Source organism: Saccopteryx leptura, chromosome 2 (assembly GCF_036850995.1).
Source record: "Saccopteryx leptura isolate mSacLep1 chromosome 2, mSacLep1_pri_phased_curated, whole genome shotgun sequence".
Taxonomy (NCBI): domain Eukaryota; kingdom Metazoa; phylum Chordata; class Mammalia; order Chiroptera; family Emballonuridae; genus Saccopteryx; species Saccopteryx leptura.
Window position 1 is genome coordinate 8,204,008 of NC_089504.1, and position 26,485 is coordinate 8,230,492.

Sequence of the window (26,485 nt, forward strand, 5' to 3'; positions counted from 1 at the left end):
CTCCAGCAAGAAGCGAGGGCCCGAGGCCCCCTCAGAGAACAGTGTAACTCCCAGGGCGAGGGCTCTGCCTCACGGCCTGGGTGGCCTCGGCTTTGCTGGACTCTGGGCTTGTGCTCTGGCCCTGGCTCTGGGTGGCCTCAGTGTTGCTGGGGTCATAGGAAGTCTTGGTCTTGCTGGAACTTCGGGTCAGTCCCCGCCTCCGGCCCTGGGCGGCCTTGGCCTTGCTGGGTTTCCAGCTCTGGCCGTGAGCAACCCTGGTCTTTCTGAGCCTCTGCCTTGAGCCCTGGGTGGCCTTGGTGGTCTTGGGCTTTTGCTTTGGGCCTTGGGTGGCCTCAGTCTCGCTTGGCCTTTCACTCTGGCTTTGGTGCTCCACAGCCTCTGGCTTGGGGGAGCTCCGGCTCTGGCCCCGGACGGCCTCCGTCTTGCTGGGCCTCTGCCTCTGGCCCCAAGCAGCCTTAATTTCTCTGAGGCTGAGGCTCTGGCTTAGGTCTTCCCAGTTGTTTTCCAAGTCCGAGGACTGAGTCGTCAGCAGTGAGGAATCAGAGAGTGTCACAGTGGTGGCCGAAGAGTTCGGGTACTCCTGACAGGTGGTGGATGTCCCTGTCTCTGAGGCAGACCGGGTCCCGACTGGGAAGGGGATGCCAAGAGCACCCATCAGGCCACCTTCCCTAGGCAGCTCCTGGAAAAGAGGCTGCTAGACCCCACCCTTGCCCATATCCCAGGAGCCCGGCATGGCCAAGGCCAGGGGAAGGCCTGCCCGAGATGCCAGCGCAGCCAGGGCTGTGAGATACGGGGAGGTGCCGAGCGCCCCACTCGCCTCGCCCTGGCCCCGCTGCCCCTCACCCTTTGTGTCCCAGCCACAAGCACAGCCGCCAGTTGGCCCTGCTCCACCCCTCCCACACTTGACTAACCCTTGCTCCTCCTCCAGGTTCTGGAAGCCCTCTCTGACCCCCCAAAGAGGGCTAAATGCTCCCAACAGCCCCCCAGTGTATGTCCACACTGTCCTGGACTTTTTTACCAAGAGCTCTCCAAGGCAGGGACTGGACCCTTCGTGCCCGTGACCAGCGCGTGGCAGAGCCAGCCCCGGGACTCGGCGGCGGGCTGAACCACACAGAATGTAAGGACAGCGCTGGCCACCCCTATTTTATCCCTCCCCTGGATGCTCACACCTGCCCCCGGGACACCGTCGGGAGCAGCACTCCTGGGTGTTTGACTTTTGCCCCTTCCATGCTGGTGCCCAGCAGAATTGGGGGTAAGTGCCCCTTGGACATGCATGGGTTTGTGGGCTTATTTCAGGGGGAGGCCAGGCTGGCTAAAGCAAAAGGGCCTGAGGCGGGAGTGAGGTTGCAGCAGGCAGCAACTGGGCAGTGCCCACAGCGAAAGCCAGTCCCGGGCCTGTGCTGGGCATGGCTTCCCTGCGGGCTTGGCACATGCCCTGCAAAGTTGGGATCATACTCCCGCTTGAATGTCCCGCAACTCTAGGAAGCAGAGCCCGCAATCACACCCAGGCCCGGGAGGCTCCGACGCCGGACCTCGGCCCACTCTGCTCTGGCTCCCTCAGGCCTGGCGGGGACACTGGCGACTTACAGTCCAAGATGGAGCCTGAAGAGGTCTGGTCTAGGTAGCTGTCGGACAGGGACTTCGCCTTGTGAGGAGCTGGCTCCGGCTGCTCCTGGGGCAAGAGACAGGCTGGAAAGTCAGGCTGCAGGAGTCCCCGGGCCATTGGCTGCAGCTCTGCAAGGCCAGCAGGCCGCGGGCCCTTCAGTGACTGTTCCCTTGAGCTTAGAGCTTCTCAGGGGTCCCAGATTAGGGACTGCACCAGAAGGGGAGCGGCCGGCCTAGCCAGGCATGCTGCTGTGAGCAAGGCCGTGTTCAGGAGGCTACACGGGCTTCATTTTCCTCATCTGCAAAAATCTCAATTAATTCAAGTATGGGACTGGCTTCTGTAAACTATAAAGTGCTGTACCCAGGGCAATGGCTAGTGAGGAATTGAGGAGCTTCTCCATGCTCTACATGTCTTATCCCATTTCATTCTCCCCATATCTGAGAGGAAGCTGCCGCTATTACCATTTTGTGGGCCAGGAAACCAAGGCTCTGGGCGCCAGAGCCGCTGTCCCATGGCACTCAGCTAAGGAGAGAGGCTGGGCTTGAACCCAGGTCTGCGGGACTCCAGGCTCTTGGCTGCCAGTCCCCTCTGGCTGGCTCACTTCTGCAGCTGGAGGGGGGAACGGGTCACGGTGCGGAGCACCAACAGCAGTAATGCGCAGGCGCCAGCCCAACATCGTCAAGGGAGGGAGCCCACGGTGACTTCAGGGGGCACACAGAACCCAGTTTTATACTTTTGTATTCTAATGTGAGCTAGAAAAATGTTGAGCTAGCCTTTTTCATTTATGGCAAGGGGTTCTGGTAGGCCATTTACTTCCCTTGTGTCAAGTTGCCTTGCAACACTCATTTACATGCTGTCCAACAGCAGTAGAGTGGGTCAATGAACGGTGGGGGTAGGGAGAATTTCACAGACGCTTAATGAAGGGAGCAGAGACAAGAGGGCACAGGGGTCTGGTGTAAGGGATCAGACAGCCCTGGGGCGTGGGCTGGGCTGGGAGAGGGGCCCAGAAAGGGGCTCCAGGGGGCTCCTGGGGAGCTGGGAGCGTCCTTTCTTGATATGGGTAATGACGTCATAGGTGTATTATGTTTGTGAAAATTCACCCAGCAGTTCATTTATGACTTGTATACCTTTTTATATGTTACACTCAATAAAAAGTTTTTAGAAATGAATGTAAGAATTAGGAGAAGTCTGGCACAGTGCACACAGCAGCATCTATGAAGCCGAGTGTGGACAAGGTTTGAGAAGACCTCTCTGCCGCCCACACCCCTCACATGTGCTCCCTCATAGGGTCCCTTCTACCGTCATTGCAGCAAGAGGCTCCCAGCCCAAGTCACACAGCTGAGTGGTGCTGGAACCAGACCCAGAAGCCAGCTTCTAGCCCAGGGTGGGGGGCATGCCACTCAGACCTCATGGGCTACAGTTGCAGCATGTGGCCCACTCACCTCCTCCTTAGGGCCCTTGGCCTCCAGGGTCTCGGGAGTGGAGTCCAGCTCCTCTGAAGTCTCAGGCATGGGCTGTTCCTGCTTCCACGAGAGCTGCAGGGCCGGGGCCTTCTGGCGTTCCAGTTCCCGCTTTCTGAGCTGCCTGCCACGCCATGGCCCCAGAGCACTAGGTAAGTCACCCTGGTCCACCCCACGCTCCCCAGGACTGGACAGTGGCCTGAGGACGCAGGCGGGGCCCGAGAGTCTTGAGCTGCAACCACTTCCACCCCTGGCCGGCGGCCCTGCTCGCGGAGCTTACCCCACGATGCCCTGAGAGATGCTGTCCTGCTGCCTGCTCTCCAGCTCACGGCTCAGCAGCAGCCTGGCCAGCTGGGCCACCTGGCTGTGAAGCACCTCCTCCTCCGACATGCCCGGGAAGAGGTTGGCCATCAGCGGGAGCAGCTGCCAGGAGAGAGGGCGTCCAGAGCCGGTGGGAACACCCGTGATGGGGCGTCTAGCTATGAGTTCTGGAGCAGACAGAGCAGGGTCTAACCCAGGGGTCGGGAACCTTTTTGGCTGAGAGATCCATGAACGCCACATATTTTAAAATGTAATTCCATGAGAGCCATACAATGACCTGTGTACGTTACACATTATCCAATAAAAATTTGGTGTTGTCTGTGATTGGCTCCAGCCACCCGCAACCATGAACATGAGCGGTAGGAAATGAATGGATTGTAATACATGAGAATGTTTTATATTTTTAACGTTATTATTATTATTATTTTTTTTTTCAGAAAGAAGAGAGACAGAGAGAGAGAAGGGGGGAGGAGCAGAAAGCATCAACTCCCATAAGTGCCTTGACCAGGCAAGCCCAGGGTTTCGAACCGGCGACCTCAGCATTTCCAGGTCGACACTTTATCCACTGTGCCACCACAGGTCAGGCCATTATTATTTTTTTTATTAAAGATTTGTCTGCGAGCCAGATGCAGCCATCAAAAGAGCCACATCTGGCTCGCAAGCCATAGGTTCCCGACCCCTGGTCTAACCTCTAAGCCGTGTAACTCGGGGAAAGGGAACTAGCTCTGAGCCTTACCCTCTCTGTAAGTTGGGGGGTGATAATGTTACCTGTCTCGTAGGGTGCAGAGAGGGTTAGAGTGAAACCAGGTGAAGTGGTTGGAACGGTGCTTAGCACACGGTAAATGCTCTGGCATTAGCAGTTCTTATTAGTTGCTCAGAAATCAAATTTCTTTAGGGACAGGGAGTATGGTTAGGTGGCCAGGGGTATTGCCTCTGCAGGGGTATTCCTGCCTGGATCCCAGCAGGAACCCACCTTTGGTTGCTTAGGGTTAAGGAGCAGGGCAGTGGCAACATCCTGGCGGGCCCCAAAAATGTCCTGCATGAGGTACCGGACCCTGGCGCGGTGCAGGTAGTACTGAGCCTTCTGGGGGCTGTGCTGGATGGCCATTGAGAAGTGGCTCTCTGCCTTCTGGAGTTGTCTGCAAGAGAGCGTGCCGCAGTCTGCAGTGAGCTAGGCCGCCTGCAGGAAAATGGCCACTTCTGGGCCCCACTGGGGAGTCTGGAGAAACCCAGGCGGTCTCTGCTCCCCACCACCCTGCCCCTCTGCTCTTTCTACTAGCTACACTCGTGATGGACCTAACACTCAAATGTTGGGATAAAACCCCAACATAAGTGGACATTTTTATGATGCTGGATTAGGGAAGGCCTTTCTGAGAATGTCATACACCTAGCAGCTACTCAGTAACTTAGGTTACCACGAAAACACCTCAAAGAAAAGCAATAAATAGGAGAGATCTATTTTACTACATAGGCAGATGATAAGCTAATTTTCCTAACCTACAAAGAACTCGTACAACCCCCCAAAATATTTCTTTTTTTAATGAGCAATTTAACAGCAAAATGGGCAAAAGATTTGGGCAGACTAAAATGGCCAATAAACACATAAAAGATGCTGTACTATGCTAGCAATTTAAACGTGCAAAGTCAAGTGTGAGAGGTTTGGGGTTTTTTTTGTCTACTAGATTAGCAGGGTTGAAAAATAGTCTTAATACTTTCACCCCTCCCCCAGAAACATTTGGGGAAACCATGACTCTTTTCCTGGAAGAAGTTTATACTGGTTCACAGTTTCCGGAGAACATTTGGATGTTATTTAAAATGTTAAATTTTTACACATTTTTTTTCTTCTCTGAAATGAGAAGCGAGGAGGCAGAGAGACAGAATCTCGCATGCACCCGACCGGTTTTCATCCGGCAAGCCCACTAGGGGGCGGTGCTCTGCCCATCTGGGCCGTTGCTCCATTGCAACTAGAGCCCAGGGTGGGAAGCGCCTGAGGCAGAGGCCATGGAGCCATCCTCAGCATCCAGACCAACTTTGCTCCAATGGAGCCTTGGCTGCGGGAGAGGAAGAGAGAGACAGAGAGGAAAGAGAGGGGGAGGGGTGGAGAAGCAGATGGGCGCTTCTCCTGTGTTCCCTGGCTGGGAATCGAACCTGGGACTCCTGCACGCCAGGCCGACGCTCTACCACTGAGCCAACCAGCCAAATTTTTACACTCTTTAACTCAACAATTTAACTATCAGCAATCTAACTATAGTGTTATTCGTTTGAGTGCATGAAAACATATGTCCTGGGTGCTCATTACTGCAATATTTACAGTAAAAAACTGAAAGCAGCCCAAATATTCATCAGCAGTGAAGTGGATCAAGACAATGCTTCTTCCATAGAATGGAATACTATGCAAGCAGTAAAAAGAGAACGAGGTAGTCCCATATGTAACGCTGGGAAGTAAAAAAAACAAGTCAAAACACAATTTAGCATGATATCACTTTTGTAAAATGATAATAATTGTTAATACATACATAGAAAACAATCTGGAGGAATCTTTACTAAACTTACAGGGGTGGGGACGCATTGGGAGGTAGCTGTTAGAAGGAATGCTGATATATTCAGTTATAAATTACTGAACACTTAATTTTTTTAAATTAAAATGTTTTATTGATTTTTAGTGAGAGTGGAATAGAGAGAGAGAGAGAGAGAGAGAGAGAGGGCCATCTATCTGTTCCTGTATGTGCCTTGACACGGGATTGAACTAGCAACCTCTGTGCTTCGGGACAGGGGTTCCCAAACTACTGCCCGTGGGCCACATGTGGCCCCCTGAGGCCATTTATCCGGCCCCCACCACACTTCCGGAAGAGGCACCTCTTTCATTGGTGGTCAGTGAGAGGAGCATAGTTCCCATTGAAATACTGGTCAGGCCCTGGCCTGTTAGCTCAGCGGTAGAGTGTCGGCCTGGCGTACAGGGGACCCGGGTTCGATTCCCGGCCAGGGCACATAGGAGAAGCGCCCATTTGCTTCTCCACCGCCCCCCCCTTCCTCTCTGTCTCTCTCTTCCCCTCCCGCAGCCAAGGCTCCATTGGAGCAAAGATGGCCTGGGCGCTGGGGGTGGCTCCTTGGCCTCTGCTCCAGGCGCTAGAGTGGCTCTGGTCGCTGCGGAGCAATGCCCCGGAGGGGCAGAGCATCGCCCCTGGTGGGCGTGCCGGGTGGATCCTGGTTGGGCGCATGCGGGAGTCTGTCTGACTGTCTCTCCCCGTTTCCAGCTTCAGAAAAATACAAAAAAAAAAAAAAAGAAAAGAAAAAAAGAAAAAAGAAATACTGGTCAGTTTGTTGATTTAAATTTACTTGTTCTTTATTTTAAATATTGTATTTGTTCCCGTTTTGTTTTTTTACTTTAAAATAAGATATGTGCAGTGTGCATAGGGATTTGTTCATAGTTTTTTTTATAGTTCGGCCCTCCAACGGTCTGAGGGACAGTGAACTGGCCCCCTGTGTAAAAAGTTTGGGGACCCCTGCTCTAACCAATTGAGCCATCTGGCCACGGCTTATGTTTTTTGTTGTTTGTTTGTTTTTTACGTTAATTTTTATTCGAGAAAGAGAGGAAGGGAGAGAGAGAAGCATCGATTTGTTGTTCCATTGATTTATGCATTGGTTGACTCTTGTTTGTGCCCTGACCAGGAATCGAACATGTAACCTAAGTGTATGGGGACAACACTCTAACCAACTGAACTACCCCGTCAGGGCTTAAGTTTTCTTTATAAAAAGTACAATTACCATACCATTCAGAAAAAAAGTTAAGGATTTTTACCAAAAACTTGGAAAATAAAATCTATAGGAGACATACCTGGGAGAAAGAATAGAAGCATCTTGACCCAAGGATCCCAGCAAGGCGGCTCCATGCCAGTCTCCTTGCCGCCCTCCCGACCCCCCACCTCTGGCCCCGCCCCCAGCCCGTGCGCACCTGCCCCTCTGCTCGCAAAAACCCATCTTCTCGTGCAGCATCCCCAAGCGCAGGTTGGCGTCCTTGTCCTGAGGGCTCAGCGCCAGCGCCTGCTGGTAGTCCGCCTCAGCAAAGGTCAGGTGGCCCAGCTGGAAGAAGCAATCTGGGGCCCGGGACCGGCGGCGGGGGTTTAGTAGGCCCCCAACCCGTGTCCAGGAGCCCACCTTAGCCTACTCCACCTCCCTGGAGGGCGGGGCCTGAAATTGGTGGCTGGTAACACCAGTGGGCGGTTGCGGGAGCCCGCGGAGGCTTTAGGTGCCTCTGCTCACCTTTTCCCCGGCTGCTTGATTTCTGAGCAGTCTTTGGACTGTAGCCAGTTTGTTGAAGGCAGCGTTTCCGCAAGTGTGTGGGTGGGACACTGAGACTCTTAACTGTTTCCCTTTCCCCTCCTCCCTCCCTCGGGGCCTCCTGTGCCCAGCCCCCTCTCACCCCCGCGATTGATGTAGAGCCCTTTCTCCCCCTGCTCATCCTTGAGGGCCTTGTTGAGCAGCAGCACGCTCTCCTGGTAGGCGCCCTGCATGTAGCAGTGCACAGCGAAGTCGTTGTAGGTCAGCAGAAGCTGACGCTGCGCCAGCTGCACCATGTCCTCCTGGAGCTCTGTCATCATGGCTAGCGCCTTCAGGAAGTCCTCCATGGCGGCATCAAACTCCCGGAGCCGTCGATACATGGTGCCCCTATGGGGAAGGGACATGAACGCCAAAGCACTGGTGGCTGGGCAAAGCCACTGCCACTCTGACTGTGGAGGTGGTTGTTGGGGCTCCTCCGCCCCTCGGTAGGTTTGGCCTGTGGAGCCTGGATGCTGCTCAGATAACCTGCTCATCACTAGTAATTTTATGTTTCTTAGAAATAACTTCTGCCCTGGCCAGTTGGCTCAGCCGTGGAGCACGGCCCAGCGTGTGGAAGTCCCGGGTTGGATTCCTGGTCATGGCACACAGGAGAAGCGCCCATCTGCTTCTCCACCCTTCCCCCTCTCCTTTCTATCTTTCTCTTCCCCTCCAGAAGCCAAGCTCTTTTGGAGCAGAGTTTGCCCAGGCGCTGAGGATGGCTCCATGGCCTCCACCTCAGGTGCTAGAATGGCTCGGGTTGCAGTGGAGCAACACCCCAGAGGGGCTGAGCATTGCCCCCTGGTGGGCATGCCGGGTGGATCCCGGTTGGGCGCATGCAGGAGGAGTCTCTCTGACTCCCCACTTCTAACTTCGGAAAAATACAAAAAAGAAAAGGAAAGAAAGAAAGAAAGAAAAATAGCTCCCCTCTTTCTTTTTGGGAGCTAGGGGCATGCCAGTCTCTCTACTAAGGCCTTTCTGTACATGGGACAGATGTTTTACCCCCACTGTTCATATGGGAAAACCCAGGCTCAAGGAAGTTAAATGGCCCAGAATCATGTGGTGAGTCCTTGTCGGAGTCAGGTTCACACCCAAGACTTGTGCACTGAGCTGGGCTGATCCTCCCAGTGTGAATGCTTAGCAGGCCTGGGGGTCCGGATTGCTCAGTTAGCTGAGGCTGCTGCCTGCAGAGACCACCTCGCTGATGCCTTGATGCCCGTTGGAGGTGGGGAGGGAAACTGAGGCCTACACAGATTCAAGAGCTCTCCTGAGACCACACAGCTGGACCCAAGACTGGCACCTCCCGCCCAGTACCTGAAGAGGAAGAGGCTAGGGTCCAGAGGGTTGTTGATGATGGCCGAGTTGATACAATGCAGTGCATGTTGCAGCTTGCCCTGCACGGCTAGGATCTTGGCATCCTGGTGTGACTTCTGGGCCTGGCCCACCATCATCCTGAGCAGTGCCTTGGCCTCTGGGTGCTTAGGATCCAATAACAAGGTGCTGTGCAGGTCTTGATAGCAGAGGCTGGGCTGCGGGGAGAGGGCGTGGCACCAGGGGCACAGGCCACCTGAGCCCTTCCCTGTCCAGTGAGGGGAGGCCGACCTCCAGGCTTGTAGGGGTCTGTCTCTGGGCAGGCTGCTACCACGCCACCCATCCTCAGTGCCCCTACTTTGCTGTTGCCCGTTCCGCCCTCTTGAAGGAGGCAGGCAACACTGTGGGTAAATTCCATCCCAGACCCCATCCCTGCTGGCCCCTTTCCCAATGTGACCTCAGGTCAGCCAGGTCAGCCTCCGTGGTTTCTGCTGTGGAAGGGGATTTGGAGAACTGCCTCTTTGGGGGACTTCTGTGAGGCTCCCTAGAGGTGGGGGGAGGGTGTGGCCTCCTGATCAGTACTGTTGTGTCCGTCCTCTCCTTTCCTCCTGAACTCCCTTGACCTATAAGCCCAAGATAACTCTGACCAAGGGCAGATTCAGGACTAGACACGAACAGAAAACATCTGCCGGCAAACACCTTCCACTGGATAAGCAGGTCTGTCAGTCAGTCAACAAACAGTTTAAGCAAGCACTCCATGTCCTATAGGGTAATTGGCTGAAGGGTGAGCAGAGCAAACAGTGTGGACACCAGGAATTCAAGAAGAGACAGATGGGAGAGGCTAGGGGCAGGACTATGGAGTAGGCAGACTTGAGTTCAAGGGCAGCATCACTGATTACTGGCTGTGTGACTTTGAGCAAATCACCCAGCCCCTCTGGACCTGTATCCTCATCTGTGAAAAGAGGACAAGGGGTTGTATCGACTGAAATGGTTATTGTGAACCTTTAAGATAGGCATGAGTCAAGTGCTTAGCATGTGCATTACAAGGACTGAAGCAGAGCAGCTGAAATCCCAACTGTCAACAATAATTATCAATAATTACTAGTCTCCTACCTTTGAAGGAGACTCTCCCACTGACTCACTCAACAAAGAAGCCCAGCTCCCACATAAGGAGGCTCACGTTTCCAGCCACCTCCAGAATGTCCCACCTGGTGAGTGGAGGTGAACCTCGCCTGACCCCGCCCACCCCTGCTCTGCTCCCGAGTGTCCCAGCGCCCAGCACCAGGCAGGCCGGAACCCTGGCCATTGTTCTGGATCCCCCCCTTCCCTCGTGCGCATCCCCGGTCAGCCTCTGGTCCTGACTTCCAAGGACAGTGGCCCTGGCCCCTTCTTGCCCATTCTCTCCCGGCCCCTCCTTTTCTGCTGGATGGCACCTAGCTTCCTGCCCAGGCTCCTAGCCATCAGACGTGCCCCTGCCAGCCAGCTTCCCTCTGGCAGCCAGAAGGATCTTTCTAAAGCACAGTGCCTAATGGAATACTCTTCTGAGGCTCCTACTGGCCCCAGGAAGAAGTCAGGGTCATCCTGGGTTCACAATGCCCTGCCTGTTGCCCTCATAAACCTGAAGTCCTCTCCTCCCTTGTGATCCCAAGTCTCCCTTGCCCCTAAGCTGTTCTCTGTAGTGTCTGTCCCATGCCCAGCCCAGGGAGTGCGCCAGCTGGGGTTGCTTAGTAAGTGTTCACTGAGGCAAAGGAGGAAAGAGAAGAAGGAAGGGGAAAGGGCCACCTTATCTAATGGTTCTCTGATGGTGCTTCATACACTCACGAAATCATTCTTCACATAGTTATCTGGGCTGTGAGTTTTGTGAGGCAGCAATGCCATAGGTCTCTTACCTTGTGGTTTCAGGGGCCATGCAGACCTGGCACAGAGCCAGGGCTGAGTAACAAAGGAACAGTTTCCTAATTGGGTTGCTGAGTGGTCAGTGCCAGTCAGGGCCTCTGCCCAGAGAGGACAGTGCCCTTACCTGGCGGATGGCTTAGCAGCCCCCTATAATCTTGGGGTGGCTAGGGGCATCCGGCCTGGGAGAAGGGCCACCCCCTGCCCACCCTCCCTGGTCTACCTTCTGGAGGAAGTTATAGAGCCTGGCACGGAGGATGTAGACGTCAGCATTGGTCGTGCCATGATTCACTTCCTCGGTGACAAGCGAGAGGCAATCGTGATGTCGTTTCAGGGCCAAGAGACAGGCCATGCTGAGGGCAAAGGGCAAAGGTGCTTGTCTGCTAGGGGGGCAGAAAGGGACTGCTGGAGAACCAGGCCCAGCAAGAAAGCAAACGGAACACTCACCATCGGTAACGGAAGCAAGCTTTCTCGGGCTGGAGCTCAGAGGCTTGCGAGAAGACGTTCAGGGCATCCAGGAAGGCATGCTGCTCAAACAGACACTGGCCCTGGGACACAAGGGGCGGTCACTTCTGCTTGCATCCCGGGACAAGCAGCACTCATGAGAGGGGGTGGAAGGGGACAGAGACAAGAGAGTGACAGAGCTCTTTAGATTTGGAGAGACTTTAAGAGTCAGAGACACAGAGTTGGAGACAAATACAGAGCTAGGGAGAGACAGCATGAGACAGTGGGAAATACAGTTGGCGAGAGACAGACAGCAGTACAGAGACAGGAACAAAGAGAGAGAGAGACAATCTGGGAGGTGGACAAGAACGGCGAGCCAACAGTAACAGGCTGAAATTGGCCCTGGCTGGGTAACTTGGTTGGTTGGAGTATCGTCCCATACACATGAGTTGCGAGTTCAATCCCTGATCAGGGAACATACAAGAATCAACCAATGAATGCATAAATGAGTGGAACAACAGATTGAGTTCTCTCTCTCTCTCTCTCTCTTCCTCTTCTCTCTAAAATCAATAAGTAAATAAAAATTTTTTAAAACCCTGAAATTGCTATCTCACTGGTACTAACTGGCATCTTTTATTTTACATATTTAGTTATTTTAAAAAATATTTTATTTATTCATTTTTAGAGAGGAGAGAGAGAAAGGAGGGGGGAGGGGGAAGGAGTGGGAAGCATCAATTAGAAGTTTCTTCCTAGGTGCCTTGACAAGTTTCAAACCAACGATGTCAGCATTCCAGGTAGACGCTTTATCTATTGCGCCACCACAGGTCAGGCCTGGCATTCCTCTTTTATTTATTTATTTATTTATTTATTTATTTATTTATTTTTTAGCAAGAGAAAGAGAGAGGGACTGTCAGGGACAGACAGACAGAAAGGGAGATAAGCATCAACTCATATTGTGGCACCTTAGTTGTTCATTAATTGCCGTCTCATATGTGCCTTGATGGTAGGGGGGAGGGGCTTAAGCTGAGCCAGGGACCCTTTGCTCAAGGCAGCAACCTTGGGCTCAAGCCAGTGACCATGAGGCTATGTCTGTGATCCCATGCTCAAGCTGGTGACCCTGCACTCAACCTGGTGAACCCAGGCTCAAGCTGGCAACCTTGGGGATTTGAACCTGGGTCCTCAGTGTCCCAGGTTGACGCTCTATCCACTACACCACTGCTTGATCAGGCTAGCATCCCTCTTTTAGATGAGAGAACTGAGGCTCAGAGAGGTGAAGTAACTTCGCTAAGGTTATACAGGAAGTGTCAGTACTGGACTCAGGACCCCAACAGATAGATTAAGCATGTGGTTTGGGTGGCCCAGATTTTTTTTTTAATTTTTTTAATTTTTATTTTATTTTTTATAGGGACAGGGACAGAGAGAGAGAGTCAGAGAGAGGGAGATATAGGGACAGACAGACAGGAACAGAGAGAGATGAGAAGCATCAATCATTAGTTTTTTGTTGCGACACTTTAGTTCAGGGGTCCCCAAACTTTTTACACAGGGGGCCAGTTAACTGTCCCTCAGACCATTGGAGGGCCGGACTAAAAAAAAAACTATGAACAAATCACTATGCACACTGCATATATCTTATTTTAAAGTAAAAAAACAAAATGGGAACGAATACAATATTTAAAATAAAGAACAAGTAAATTTAAATCAACGAACTGACCAGTATTTCAATGGGAACTATGCTCCTCTCACTGACCACTAATGAAAGAGGTGCCCTTTCCGGAAGTGTGGCGGGGCCGGATAAATGGCCTCAGGGGGCCGCATGTGGCCCGCGGGCCGTAGTTTGGGGACCCCTGCTTTAGTTGTTCATTGACTGCTTTCTCATATGTGCCTTGACTGCGGGCCTTCAGCAGACCGAGTAATCCCTTGCTTGAGCCAGCGACCTTGGGTCCAAGCTGGTGAGCTTTGCTCAAAGGAGATGAGCCCACGCTCAAGCTGGCGACCTTGGGGTCTCGAACTTGGGTCTTCTACATCCCAGTCCGACACTCTATCCACTGCGCCACTGCCTGGTCAGGCGGCCCAGATGTTTTTTTTTTCTTTTCTTTTCTTTCTTTTCTTTTTTTTAAAGAAAAAATAAGGCAGAGAGAGACAGGAACATGGAGCTGCTCCTGTATGTGCCCTGACAGGGGAATCAAACTAGCAACCTCTGTGCTCCAGGACAACACTCCAACCTATCTGGCCAGAGCTTAATTTCTTTTCTATTTTTTTTTCTTTTTTTTATTTATTTATTTATTCATTTTTAGAGAGGAGAGAGAGAGAGAGACAGAGGAAAGAGAGACAGAGAGAGAGAAGTAGGGGAGGAGCTGGAAGCATCAACTCCCATATGTGCCTTTACCAGGCAAGCCCAGGGTTTTGAACTGGCGACCTCAGCATTTCCGGGTCGACGCTTTATCCACTGCGCCACCACAGGTCAGGCAATTTCTTTTCTATTTTGAGAGAGGGAGAGAGAGGGGATGGGGGAGGGAAGCATTCATCTGTTGCTCCACTCAATCATGCATTCATTGGCTGCTTCCCGTGTGTGCCCTGACCAGGGATTGAACAGGCAACCTTTTTGTTTTGAGATGACACTCTTAACCCACTGAGCTAATTGGCCAGGGCTGTTTGACTTCAAGAATTGAATAATTATTTATATTAAAAACAAAGATATCAGCCTGACCAGGCGGTGCGCAGTGGATAGAGCGTTGGACTGGGACGCAGAGGACCCAGGTTCGAGACCCCAAGGTCGCCAGCTTGAGCGCAGGCTCCTCTGGTTTGAGCAAAAGCCCACCAGCTTGAACCCAAGGTCGCTGGCTCCAGCAAGGGGTTACTCAGTCTGCTGAAGGCCTGCGGTCAAGGCACATATGAGAAAGCAATCAATGAACAACTAAGGTGTTGCAACGCGCAATGAAAAACTAATGATTGGTGCTTCTCATCTCTCTCCGTTCCTGTCTGTCTGTCCCTGTCTATCCCTCTCTCTGACTCACTCCGTCTCTGTAAAAAATAAATAATCAAAGGCATTTAAAACAAACAAACAAACAAACCCAAAGATATCAAAGTTGTCCAATGGAAAATATTCAGGACTTTGTTGGTATTTATGTGTTTGTTTTTTATTGCAAATGGGGCCAGTATTATCTTTTTAGTGCTTAGAGCCTCTAGATCAGTGGTAGTCAACCTGGTCCCTACCGCCCACTAGGGGGCGCTCCAGCTTTCATGGTGGGCAGTAGCGGAGCAACCAAAGTATAAATAAAAAGATAGATTTAACTATAGTAAGTTGTTTTATAAAGATTTATTCTGCCAAACTTAGCGAAAATCAGACATAAAGTACTTGGTAAGTAATTATTATTATATGCTTTAACTTGCTGTAACTCTGCTTTATAAATTTTATAAAGTAAAGTTACTTCCCTACTTTATAAATCACCGTTACTGTGGAACCAGTGGGCGGTTAGAAAACTTTACTACTAACAGAGATAGAGAAGTGGGCGGTAGGTATAAAAAGGTTGACTACCCTTGCTCTAGATCTAGGTCAGTACTGCCCAATGCAATAGCCATCAGCTTCATATGGCTATATAATTTTAATTTAAAATAAAATACAATTTAAAAATTAGTTCCTCAGTTACCCTTGCCACATTTCAAGGCTCGACAGTCCCATGTGGCTAATGGCTACCAGGTTGGACAGTGCCAAGTAGATCACTGTCATTCTTGTAGAAAGTTCTATCAGACAATGTTATAAAACTTTGCCCAGCCCTGGTGCTAAGCCTACTCAGGAGGTGGGAGAGATCATGGGAGGGACAGCAGGTGGGGCACAGACACAGGGACAAGGAGGTATCCAGGTAGTCAGAACTAGTCCCAGGAGCAAGGAAGCCCCCATAGCTGGAGGGAGAGCCAGCAGGCCTGGGTGAGAGGTGGGCGCCTTGTGTGGGCCTGGGCAGCCCCGGGCACCTGCAGGTAAAGCACCAAGGTGAGCCGCTCCAGGTAGTTGGTGTTCTCTGGTTGGATGGAGTAGGCCCTTCGCAGATTCTGAGTGGCCGAGGAGAAGTCACAGAGCTGGATATAGGCTTCGGCTTTTAAGATATAGAAGTCTACCTGAGGGAGAGGGGACCCAGGCTGTTGTCCACACACATACACACACACACACACACACACACACACACACACAGTTCAGGCTGCAGCTTGAGACTCAGTTACCAGCAGGGTCTTGGTGGCCCTGAGAAGAGTGTCCTGGTAGGTGGGACAGTGAGGGGGAAGTGTGAGCCAGAGATGGCCTGTGCCCACCCAAGCCCTCCCCCTCACCAGCTGGGAGTCCAGGTGGAGGGCACGGGAAAAGAACAGCACGGCCAACTCCCAGTTTCCTTGCTCCAAGCACTGGTGGCCTCGGTTGTAGCTGTGGGGACAGGGGGCACAGGCAGAGGGGCTGGCCCTGGCTCTGACTATGGCCCAGGGCATACAGCATGGGTTATGAGAGGGGGTAAGAGGCATTTGGGCAGAGAGACAGGAGGGGTAGACAGAGATTCTTGGAGCTCATCCAGGCCAGCAGAAGAGCCCTATTACACAGCGGTGTTCACTGAAGCCCAGGGAGGGAGAGCAACTGGCCCAAAGCTGCACAGCATGGCAAGGCTGTGAAGAACAGAAACCAGGGACCTGGGACAAGGTGGTCACTCACTAATCCCTGACTTTTAAGGGCACTGTTGACCCAGCGCCTGTTGGCCTTTTATCATCAAAGCTCTGGAACGCCTGGCTGGTCCCGAAGATGCGCTGTAGGATCTCCTTTGTGAATGGAGTGACCCGTGGCTCTAGGCTGGGCTGTGTGAGGGCCTGGCCAAGCCCCAGAGCATCCTGGAATCAACAGACAGCGAGCTGGAGCCGGCCTCAGAGATGACCCCCCTCTGCTTACGCACTGGTCAGGTGTTTTACAGGATGGAGGAGGGGTGGAAATGAGGCCTGGAGGAAGCACACTCTGGGGCCTGGTGGCAGTCCCCGGCCCATTCCCCATAGGAGTGTTCCAGCTTCTCTCACTCCAGTCCTGCCTCTGTTTCTCTTCTATGGTCAAAGTTAGGGGTCATGCTCACATGGCCCTGTGCTCTCCTCTTGGTTCCCCTCAGCATCCACCTCAGCTACTGAAACCCAAAACTCTAAGGTCTCCAGCTCAGGGCCTGCAGCTCCTAGCATATCCTGTGTGACCCTCAAGTCCAACACGCCAAACAGCTCATCTGACTTCTGCTCTTGCTTTCACACCTAGGTAAGTCCACCTTCTCTGCCAGCCAGAGACCTGGGTCCCATCAGTCTTCAAGCCCTTCTCTCGTCTGGGCCAGTGCCATTTCTGCCAGGACGCCAGCGTTGGCCACCCCTCCGACCTCCCCAACAGCCGCACATCCTGTCTTCTCTGCACAGCGGCCTGGGACTTCCCTGAATTGCACAACTGATCCTGCCTTTCCCGTACTTAAAACCTTTCCTGCAAACTCAGCCTTGGTCTCTTCTCGCCTGACCCTCTCTCTTCGTTTTAGCCTTCTTCCGCACCTTTCTGGAGTCTGTCATGAGGCCTCTTCCGGGAAGACCTTTGGGACTGAGTTGGCTCCCTCGCGGCCCTAACTCATGATGTTGCTAGGCACCATTTCCAAGACGACCACAGGCTCCGCCCCTCTAGCCACGCCTCCGGCATCCGAGGGCTGTTGGAGCCGCAAAAAGGGTAGCAAGGTAGCAAACTTTTATTAGAGAGGCTGAGCTACAGCATGAGAAGGACTCGCAGGACGGCCACAGCGCGGGCCAGAATAAGGCTCGCTCCTCCCAGAGCCAGGGCTCTGCGAGCGCCACAGCAACCCCCAGCGGGGCATTGTGACGCCACGCCTCGGAAGACAAAGGGGCACACAGACACGGCCCCCGCCCCGCCACTTCCGCCCCTCAGAAGCATGGCGGCCACGTGGCCCGCCCCAGATTGGACGCTGGAGGCAGGTGGCGGCCACGATTGGCCAAAGGATGGATGACGTCAGGGGCGGGGGCGAGGCGGTGAATAGAAGCAGCATGCCGCCCCCCGGCCTCTGGCGAGCTGGGCTCTGGCTGAGTCGGGCTATGAGCCGGTGCGTTCTGGAACCGCGGCCCCCGGGAAAACGGTGGCTGGTGAGTGGAGTGAGGGGTGGTGACGTAGGGACTCTCGGGGCCTAACTCCACTTTTGCCATTGTCTCTTGGGCAAAGCCCCCAAATTCCTTTTCTCAGTTTTCTTATCTAGAAATGGGTCCGATACTCCAAACTTCCAGGAACTTTGCTGCTCCTGCGTCATGGCGCCCTGCCTGCCCAGCCCGCGGGGCACCAGTCTCCTCGCAGCCTTCAGGAGTCTCCAGGGTGTCTGGGCCTCCTCTTCGCGCCCTTCCCCGCTCCGTCCCTACTTTCCGTTACCCTTCTTCTGCTTGGGTCCCAGGGGGCATTGTGAGATAGAGGGTGGCGAGAGGTGTCGGGCCTCAGTTTCCCTCGTGCCGCCCGCAGGTGGCCGGCCTGGGGAACCCTGGACTGCCCGGCACGCGACATAGCGTGGGTATGGCGGTGCTAGGGCAGCTGGCCCGGCGGCTGGGTGTGGCGGAGAGCTGGGCCCGCGACCGTCGCTGCGCCGCCGACCTTGCCCTGGCCTCACTCGGGGATGCCCAGCTGGTCCTGCTTCGGCCCCGGCGGCTCATGAATGCCAACGGGCGAAGTGTGGCCCGGGCCGGTGAGTTGAGGGCACCAGGAATGGACCGGCCTGGAGGGCGTAGGGGCCAGAGGGGATTGGGATGCGGCAGACGGGTTCACCTCCCGGTGCTGTTGATTGAGCTCCGGTTGCCGTGTGACCTCGGGTATCGTGGGATACTCAGTTTCTTTAAATGTGAAATGGAGTAACTGCGGACCCTCCTTATGGGAGCTGTGAGTTGGGAAAAGGCCCTCTGGGATCAGCAGTAACCAGGGCCACCGTTTCCCTGCGCCAAGCGGAGCTGTTCGGGCTGACAGCTGAGGAGGTCTACCTGGTGCATGACGAGCTGGACAAGCCCCTGGGGAAACTGGCTCTGAAGCTGGGAGGAAGCGCCAGGTGAGGCCCTGAGCCAGTCTGCATGGGAGAAGGAAATTGGCCTCCCAGATGGAGTGGGTGGGGCAGGGGTGTGGACCACAGCCTGGGCAGGAGCAGCCTGGGCAGGAGATGCGGAGCTTTGCCCCCAGCCTGGCTTGGCAGGGGTGAAGGGTGCTGACCCAGGGAAGCACTGACTGCTCCTCCCATATCCTTTGAAGGGGCCACAATGGAGTCCGTTCCTGCATTAGCTGCCTCAACTCCAATGTGAGTCCACCCCTTTGTCCCACTGTGGGTTGGATTGTTTGGCATGGGGCCCCAACACTCCTCACCAACGCTGCCTGGCCCCTCTGCTCCTCAACAGGCAATGCCACGGCTGCGGGTGGGCATTGGGCGTCCGACGCACCCTGACGCGGTGCAGACACACGTGCTGGGCTGCTTCTCCCCCCGTGAGCAGGAGCTGCTGCCGCCATTGCTGGAGCGTGCCACGGACCTGCTCCTGGACCACATCCGTGAGCGAAGCCAGAGGCCCTTGTCAGGCACCTGACACCAGTGGACATGGCTGCTTGCCGGACTGCCATGCCCACACACCCAGCCTCATCCACAGAGGTGCCACGCCAACCTGTGGGATCGACTTTTTATAGAACTCTTCTCTGGGCAGTTCCAGGTCTTCTACAGATTAAAGGGGGACTGGGGCCAGATCGGTCCATTTCTGGGATAGAGGTTGGTTGTCTCTCTGTGTCTTACTTGGAAAGTAGGGAAACTTCAGGAAGACTAAACTTTTTGAACTTTTTCGGAGAACCAGAGGTGTGGATCTGTAAGATTAAAGATGCCTGCTTGGTAGCTGAGGCCTCCTTGGGGTGTTTCTACTCTGTCCCTGAGTGGGGAGGTAGGAGGGGCCCAGCAAGCCCCCCTCCCAGGGGCTATGTGGGCATGCCTTAGCCCACTGAGGCCTTGCTACACCTTTATTTGGCCCTCTTCACAGTTAGGAAAATGGGAGCTTAGGGAGGTCCAGCCACACCCCCAAGGTCACACCACTGCCATGTGCCTGAGCTGTGACCTGCACGCAGGGCTGGCACTGGGGCCTCGGGTGTTCTCACCGCAGAGCTGCTGTGTGTGTGGAATAATCTCATACGGGTGGCATGTGAGAGCAGCCTGAGGTCCTCAGGGTTGGGGGGGATGTGGGCCCTCCGAGGCACCAGGCCCAGGTCCCCCGGCTGGTAGGGAATGATGTCGGATAGCTGCTGCAGCAGAGACCTAGTCTTGGGTGGCTGGGTGCTGGACTGGCTGCAGGGAGGAGGCTGGTGTCATCACCTCCATTGGATAGACGAGGAGGCTGAAGTTCAGAAAGGCTTTAGGAAGCCCAGATTCTGGCCCAGGGCCACTGAAGACAGCCTTCAGACAGGTTGCTGCTTCAGAGGTCACACAAGGTCACTCACCTCTCCTTGGGGCCACAGGGCTGGCTCTTCTGTGGGGGACACACAGCTACCTGGGGGCCTTGGACCATGGCTGAGTTGAGCATGGCCAGCAGCTGCTGCAGCAGCTTGCGCTGCAGCTGGAACACGACACCAAAGTCGCTGTCCTCTTCCTCCGGCTGCATCTGCCAGTAGGGGTGGGAGTGGGCCCGTGGGGATTGGGCCACAGTGGCCCCAACACCCACCTCTGGGAAACTCCAATCCCAGTCCCTGTTTTTGTAAAGTGTTCCCTGGTTGTAGTGGGATACCCATTCTCCAAATGGGAAGACTGAGGCCCAAGGCCTTCCAGGACCTCGGAGAAGGACTCGATCCAGTTCCTTTAAGACCTTGAAGGGATCTTTGTTTTTTGTGTGTGTGTGTGTTTTTTTTGTTTATTTTTTATTTTTATTTTTTGTGTGACAGAGAGAGAGAGAGAGGGACAGATAGGGACAGACAACAGGAAGGGAGAGAGATGAGAAGCATCAATTCTTTGTTGCGACATCTTAGTTTCTCAGTGATTGCTTTCTCATATGTGCCTTGACGGGCGGGGGGCTCCAGCTGAGCCAGTAACCCCTTGCTCAAGCCAGCGACCTTGGGCTCAAGCTGGTGAGCCTTGCTCAAACCAGATGAGCCTGCGCTCAAGCTGGCGACCTTGGGATCTCAACACTATTCACTGCGCCACCGCCTGGACAGGCTGGAAGGGATCTCTGAATTGCAAAATCAGAAAAGGACAGGCATGGCAGGAGTCTCTCAGGGGAAGTTGGGTGGCCGTTATCTCCAAGCAGTTTCTGTCCTTGGCCCACTCCTCCAGCCCACTTCCACCCACTTCTCGTCACCTGCAGAACGTCCTGTAGGAAGGTGGTAGCCTGGACCAGGGCCCTCTCTAGGCTTGCCCGAACCTTCTGCTCTTGGGCCAGCTCCTGCTGTAGCTGCTGTGCCTTGGCCTGCTGCTGCTGCAGCCGCTGGTTCAGCCGGTTTTGCTGGCTCCTGGCCCCGGGACCAGATGGGTCAGCCACCTCCCTGCTCCAAGGCAGTGGGCCCTGCCATTGCTCTTTAGTCCACAGGGACCCTCATCCAGCCCCAGGCCTCAGCTTGATTGACAGAGGAAGCCTCAAGGTCCCTCTAGAGAGGGGAATCGCTGGCCTATGTCATGTGGCCATAAAGTGACGAGCCCCCGCCTACTCCCAGTGCCCACCGCTCTGGGCCACACCTCAGTGCCTTGGTGTCCTCCTGCAGCTGCAGGAAGTTCTGCACTGTTTCGCTCAGCAGGATGTGCAGCCCCTCAGCCTCTGCTCTGCTCTGCTGCTGCTCATGGCACTTCTTGGTCAGCATGAGGATGATCTGTGGGTGCAGGCAGGTGGCCATGTCCCGGGCTAGCCTGGGGCCCTCCACCAGCTCCATTCCCCCAGCTCCAGACTCCGCTAGGGCTTACCCCACTGTACAGAGAGGCCACAGCTGGCAACAGCAGCTGGGCAACTTCAACAAGGTATGGGGGCTTTTTTTTTTTTTTTTTCATTTTTCTGAAGCTGGAAACGGGGAGAGACAGACAGACTCCTGCATGCGCCCGACCGGGATCCACCCGGCACGCCCACCAGGGGGCAACGCTCTGCCCATCCTGGGCGTCGCCATGTTGCGACCAGAGCCACTCTAGCGCCTGAGGCAGAGGCCACAGAGCCATCCCCAGCGCCCGGGCCATCTTTGCTCCAATGGAGCCTTGGCTGCGGGAGGGGAAGAGAGAGACAGAGAGGAAGGAGAGGGGGAGGGGTGGAGAAGCAGATGGGCGCTTCTCCTATGTGCCCTGGCCGGGAATCGAACCCGGGTCCTCCGCACGCTAGGCCGACGCTCTACCGCTGAGCCAACCGGCCAGGGCCTAAGGTATGGGGGCTTTAAACCCAGTAAAGAAAAGCTGGAGCTGCGGCCAGCAGCCCGGAGCCCCTACACAGCGGGCTCTGTCCCCTCACAGCTGCCTCCCATGACCTGGCTCCAGGCTGTGCTGGCCCTCACGGCAGGGCCCCTAGGGTTCCCTCCTGCTTTAGGTGCTTGGACACCCTGTGATGAGGGCCTGGTGGGCGCACCTTGTGGTGGCCTCTGCTCTTCATGGCCATGATCTCCTTGGTGTCCTCCAGCAGCTGCAGCTGTTTGCACAGCTGGTCCTGGGCGCCCTTGAGCTGGTCGTTCTCCTGCAGCAGCTGCATGCCATACTTGGAGACCTTGGACAACTGCAGGGTCATGGTGTTGTTTTCCTGGATGGCCCGCTTTGTTGTGTCCCACATCTGGCTAGTGGCCACCTTGCGGAACTCGGTGGCCACCAGGTTCACACGCTGAATGATCTCCTTCTTCACTCTGGTCAGGATGGGTGGGAGTGAAGAGGGGTGGGCAGAGTGGGCACGGACCTCAGGCACCCCTCTGCTCTGCCCCCCAGGCTGGGTGAGCTGTGGCCAGGAGGCTTCTCCTGTACCCTTGGAATTATGAACCAAATCAGTTGGTTATCCATGAAATAAATATGACTTAAGTCACAAAATGTGCCCAAGGAAGGTCGGGGACTGCAATGCAGCGTGAGGACTAGAGTGGGGAGCTCGGCTATTTTCTCCCACCCCCCTAAGCCAGCCAGGATCCTGCAAAGTGCAGGGTGGGGAGTGGATGGGCTAGTGCAGTCCCCCAATTAGAAGCCGAGGCAGACAGATTTCTGGGGACTGGGCTATGCCTGGCCCCCTATGAAGGCTCCCAACACCTGGCCTGCCCACCTGTCCTTGTCCAGCACCGACTTCTTCTCCAGGTTGTACACGTAGTCCTTGTATTCTTTCTCCTGCTTCTGTAGCTGGTCCTCCAGTGATAAGAACTTGTCCGTGAGTTCCTCTTTCTGCAGCCGGAACTCTTCCAGGGCTGCCAGCTTCCCTCCTGCCCCATCGCAGGGCACAGACCTGGTGAAGGGCCGCCTGGGAGGGCAGGTCCCAGGGGGCGCCGAGGGCCTGGAGCCATGCCTGCCCATCCCCACTTCCTCTTGCTTGCCCTATGGTTCTTGCTCCAATAGGACTGGACCACTGGTCCTGTCCCAGCTCTCCACTCCTATTGCCTCAGTCTGGAAAGCTCTCTCCCTCCCCCTCACTAATCTCAATCAAGACCCATTCATGCTCCACCTCCTCTGAGAAGTCTTCCTCTACTCCTCTCTCATGAAAGAGACAGTGACAACAGCTCCTCAATTTGAACCCCTTCTCTGGGCCGGGCACTCATGCTGTCATTAAGCCTCAAAACAGCCCTTACCATCTGGGGGACCTTGGTTAAGACACTTTACCGTTTTGAGGTGCTCCTTACCTACAAAGGGGGAGATAGGATTTCCTGCTTTGTAGGATTGCTGGGACAACTATGGAAGATAATGTGTGGGAAGCAGTGCGTAGCTGCTGCTATTCTAGGCAGACGTATTAGCCCCGTTTCCCAGGTGGGAAAACAGCGTCAGAGACGGTGGTAGAGCTAGGACCTGAGCCCAAAGAGCCAGTCTTAGGGTTCCCTGCCTGTGTGGCACGTGCCCCAGGCCCTCACCAAGGATGATGTTCTTAGGATTCCCTGCCTGTGTGGCACGTGCCCCAGGCCCCTCACCAAGGATGATGTTCTTAGGATTCCCTGCCTGTGTGGCCCGTGCCCCAGGCCCCTCACCAAGGATGATGTTCTTAGGATTCCCTGCCTGTGTGGCGTGTGCCCCAGGCCCTCACCAAGGATGATGTTCTTAGGATTCCCTGCCTGTGTGGCACGTGCCCCAGGCCCTCACCAAGGATGATGTTCTCTGTGGTGAGCTGGTCCTTGGTCTCCTGGAACTCGTGGCGCACCTGGGCCAGCTGGGCCTCGAAGGCGTCCTTCTCCATCTCCTTGGCCAGCTGCAGGCTTTGGAGCTGCTCATTGAGGTCAGCGATGTCATCCACCCGCTGGTTGAGGGTGCGCTTGAGGAAGGTCACGATCTCCTTTTTGTCGTTGGCCAGCTGCTCGAATTCCTGGTGGAACAGGTCTTCCCGTGCGGCCAGCTCGTCCCACTTCCGCTGGTACCTGAGGTGAGGGTAGGACCGAGCTCCAGGGCTCTGGGCAAGACAGGCCTCTGCACCTGGGCCATCCTCCTCAGGACCCTCCCACAGAGGGGCATGTGAGGTTCCTCCTGGTCAGTAGCCAGCCTCATCTCCCCCGATCTGTGCTCATGACCATAGCCAGCGTCTGCTCAGTGCTTTACGTTCATCACGTCATTAGCATGTAAGCTCCATGAGGGCAGAACCTTTGTCTCTTGTGTTCACAGCTGTGTGTCCCCAACACCTAGGACAGTGTCTGGTACATAGTAGGCACTCAGTGTGGATTTGAATTCTCACAGCAACCCATAAAGAAGTGGGTACTATGATGACTACACCCATTTTATAGATGAGGAAGTGGAGGATCAGAGGGATGAAGAAACTCCTAGTTAGTGGCAAAACAAGAACTTGAACTCCAGTAGATCTGACCGCCAAATCAAGGCCCAACCACAATGCTTACTGCCGTAGTTGACTGGCTCTGTGTCCTCCCTCACACTTCTGCTCTTTCAGTCCCAAGCCTTTGCCATCTTCCTTACCCTCATCCATCGTGTTATCTCCTCAGAACCTTTCTGACCCTGAGCCATATTTATGAGCCTTTCTTTGCTGCTCTACAGTAGGCTGGCTGTCCTACTCGGCAGTGAAGACCTGACGTTATTTGTCTTCTCCACCTGGCAGAGCCCTGCCCTCCCTCACCACTGTATTCTTGGAGCCTGGCACAGGGGCTTGGCAAATAGTAAGCACCCAGTAACTGTCACTCAAATGCATTTTCTCCAAATACGTTCAATCTGGTATCTCAGCTTGAAGGAAACTTGTGAATTTTAAAGAGTATCATATAACTGATTTATTCGTTTCCAATGGAATAATTGGTGGAAGCTCTTTGGAAAGATGTTTTCCTTCATAATTTGCCCAGCCAAATCTTCTGAGTGGCCACCGCATACAGGGCCCTGCAGGGTGCGAGCCGAGTGGCCTCTCTGTGGAGCAAGGAAGCCGGGGGCTAGGGCTCCCATTCTGCACCTCTTCCTCCTGCAGGTGGCTTCCTTTCCCTGAACCTCAATCCCTCCACCTGTGCGATCGGGATGATGTAAGACCTCTGCCGTGGCTCTGTTTCAAGGACACAGAGAGCACCAGCGCAGGACCTACCTGGTGCACACGAAGGACTCAACATTAACTGTATCTGCAACATTTGGGCAAGTACCACTATGTACTCATCACCCAAGAGATCTGTCTTCTAAGAGTCACCCTGAGACTGAGCTAGTGCATAACTGGGAGGGGACAGTGTGTGAACCTAAGTGGGTAAGGGAACATGCCTTGGAAAAGTTAACCCCCGCCCCGCCCCGACCCCTGACAGCCTGCACAGCGGCTCCGGGAGGAGCTCTGTCTAGCAGGAGCAGCCGCCCTGCCCGCCCGCCCGCCCACCCACCGGGCCAGCCTGTCCTCCAGGTCTCGGATCTGGATGTGGTAGAACTCTCGCATCCCTTCGGTTAAAACCGTGTCTGTGACCGGGCTAGAATCCTTCTTGCCACCTTTCTTCTTGGTCTCGGGCTCCTTGGCCCCCTTGTTTGCCTTCTTCTTGGGAGCCATGGTTGGTGGCCACCACTACTGCAGGGCTCCTTTAAAAGGCCAGATGGTCGCTAAGGAAGTTGGTTTTATACATAGCAACAAATTGAGGGAGTGAGGCAAGGCTTAAAGGGGCCTGTCCTCTTCCTGGCAAGGCTGGCACTGGCAGATGAGCTCTACGTCCAAGGCCAACAGCACCTCCATAGAGCCTGTCGGCTGGGGTGTCCCAGGCCATGGGGCTCAGAGACCAGGATGCCAGGCTCTCCAGGTGCTCTCGGAGACCCCTTCTTCCTCCAAATGGTAATAAGTAATGTGGGAATATTACAGGGGTCACCACCCTAGGAATCACCACTCTGTGCTGACCGGAAAGGGCATCTTCGCCAGAACTCCCCAGGACCAGAAGCTGGTCACCTGGCCCCCAGGCCAGGGAACCCCCTCCCCCGAGACCCCGGAGAACAACTTAATTCTTTGGTGATGCACTCGCACAGCAGAATCCTTCTCTCGGCTCACCCAGAGCAGGGTGAGGAGGCAGGTAGAGTAAGTTGGGTGTAAGAAATGGACATTTTATATAGGAGGCTCCCATACGGGAGTCCCAGATGTCACTGTCTAGAGACTGGCTCGGTTTTCCACAGGGCTCAGTGGAAGTGCTCCGTTTGCCCCAGGCTGACCCTGGCCAACAAAAGGCCTGTTCTGTAGCTTTGGCTTGGGGTGGCAGGTCCTGGGGGAGGGGAGCGATGGGTGTCCAGCTGTCAGATGCCCTGCACGGCCCCTCCGTCACCTGTCCTCTCCAGCCACCATGCCTGTATATACCCACTGTGCTCCCCCAGTGCTTGTGGCCCAGGCTTGCAGACAGACATTCTAGACGGAGAAATACAGCAATGGAAGAATGACCTCATTACAGGCAGTGCCCTGTTGCCGCTGGCGGCTGAGACAATCTCCATGGATTGTCCCCAAAGGTGAGACAGCTATAAATCTTAATGGAAGTAATGGTGACCTGGACCGAGAAGACCAAGCCATGGTCAGG

General features: G+C 54.6%; 3 protein-coding genes across 13 annotated transcripts; 1 reads left to right on the plus strand and 2 right to left on the minus strand.

Annotated features, from left to right (window-relative positions):
- Positions 1-16: 16 nt before the first annotated feature.
- Positions 17-16,944, minus strand: TTC16 (tetratricopeptide repeat domain 16). The gene is made up of 14 exons (XM_066367084.1): positions 16,894-16,944; positions 16,040-16,212; positions 15,670-15,760; positions 15,319-15,462; positions 11,353-11,453; positions 11,129-11,258; positions 9,016-9,230; positions 7,808-8,052; positions 7,340-7,481; positions 4,361-4,526; positions 3,347-3,489; positions 3,049-3,190; positions 1,588-1,672; positions 17-627 (listed from the first exon to the last, which is right to left on the minus strand). The coding sequence occupies exons 1-14, from the start codon at positions 16,909-16,911 to the stop codon at positions 32-34; spliced, it is 2,391 nt and encodes a 796-aa protein (XP_066223181.1). The 5' UTR covers positions 16,912-16,944; the 3' UTR covers positions 17-31.
- Positions 16,945-17,102: 158 nt separating this feature from the next.
- PTRH1 (peptidyl-tRNA hydrolase 1 homolog) lies at positions 17,103-19,127 on the plus strand. 6 transcript variants are annotated; one of them, XM_066367096.1, is made up of 5 exons: positions 17,114-17,490; positions 17,855-18,074; positions 18,239-18,428; positions 18,626-18,671; positions 18,769-19,127. In XM_066367096.1, exons 1-5 carry the CDS (start codon positions 17,350-17,352, stop codon positions 18,949-18,951), a joined length of 780 nt encoding a protein of 259 aa, XP_066223193.1. In that variant the 5' UTR covers positions 17,114-17,349; the 3' UTR covers positions 18,952-19,127. The 6 variants fall into 6 exon arrangements, with proteins under 6 accessions (XP_066223198.1, XP_066223197.1, XP_066223193.1 ...); XM_066367097.1 differs by having other exon boundaries at positions 17,126-17,490; positions 18,329-18,428; XM_066367098.1 differs by having other exon boundaries at positions 17,370-17,490; positions 17,588-18,074.
- On the minus strand, positions 19,084-26,435 carry CFAP157 (cilia and flagella associated protein 157). Of its 6 annotated transcripts, none has more exons than XM_066367090.1 (9): positions 25,325-26,435; positions 23,622-23,893; positions 22,603-22,756; positions 21,934-22,201; positions 21,069-21,199; positions 20,695-20,845; positions 19,844-20,004; positions 19,505-19,687; positions 19,145-19,219 (listed from the first exon to the last, which is right to left on the minus strand). In XM_066367090.1, exons 1-8 carry the CDS (start codon positions 25,483-25,485, stop codon positions 19,534-19,536), a joined length of 1,452 nt encoding a protein of 483 aa, XP_066223187.1. In that variant the 5' UTR covers positions 25,486-26,435; the 3' UTR covers positions 19,145-19,219; positions 19,505-19,533. The 6 variants fall into 6 exon arrangements, with proteins under 6 accessions (XP_066223188.1, XP_066223187.1, XP_066223185.1 ...); XM_066367088.1 differs by having other exon boundaries at positions 19,148-19,219; positions 19,505-19,691; XM_066367091.1 differs by lacking the exon at positions 19,505-19,687 and having other exon boundaries at positions 19,084-19,219.
- Between the last annotated feature and the right edge of the window lie 50 nt (positions 26,436-26,485).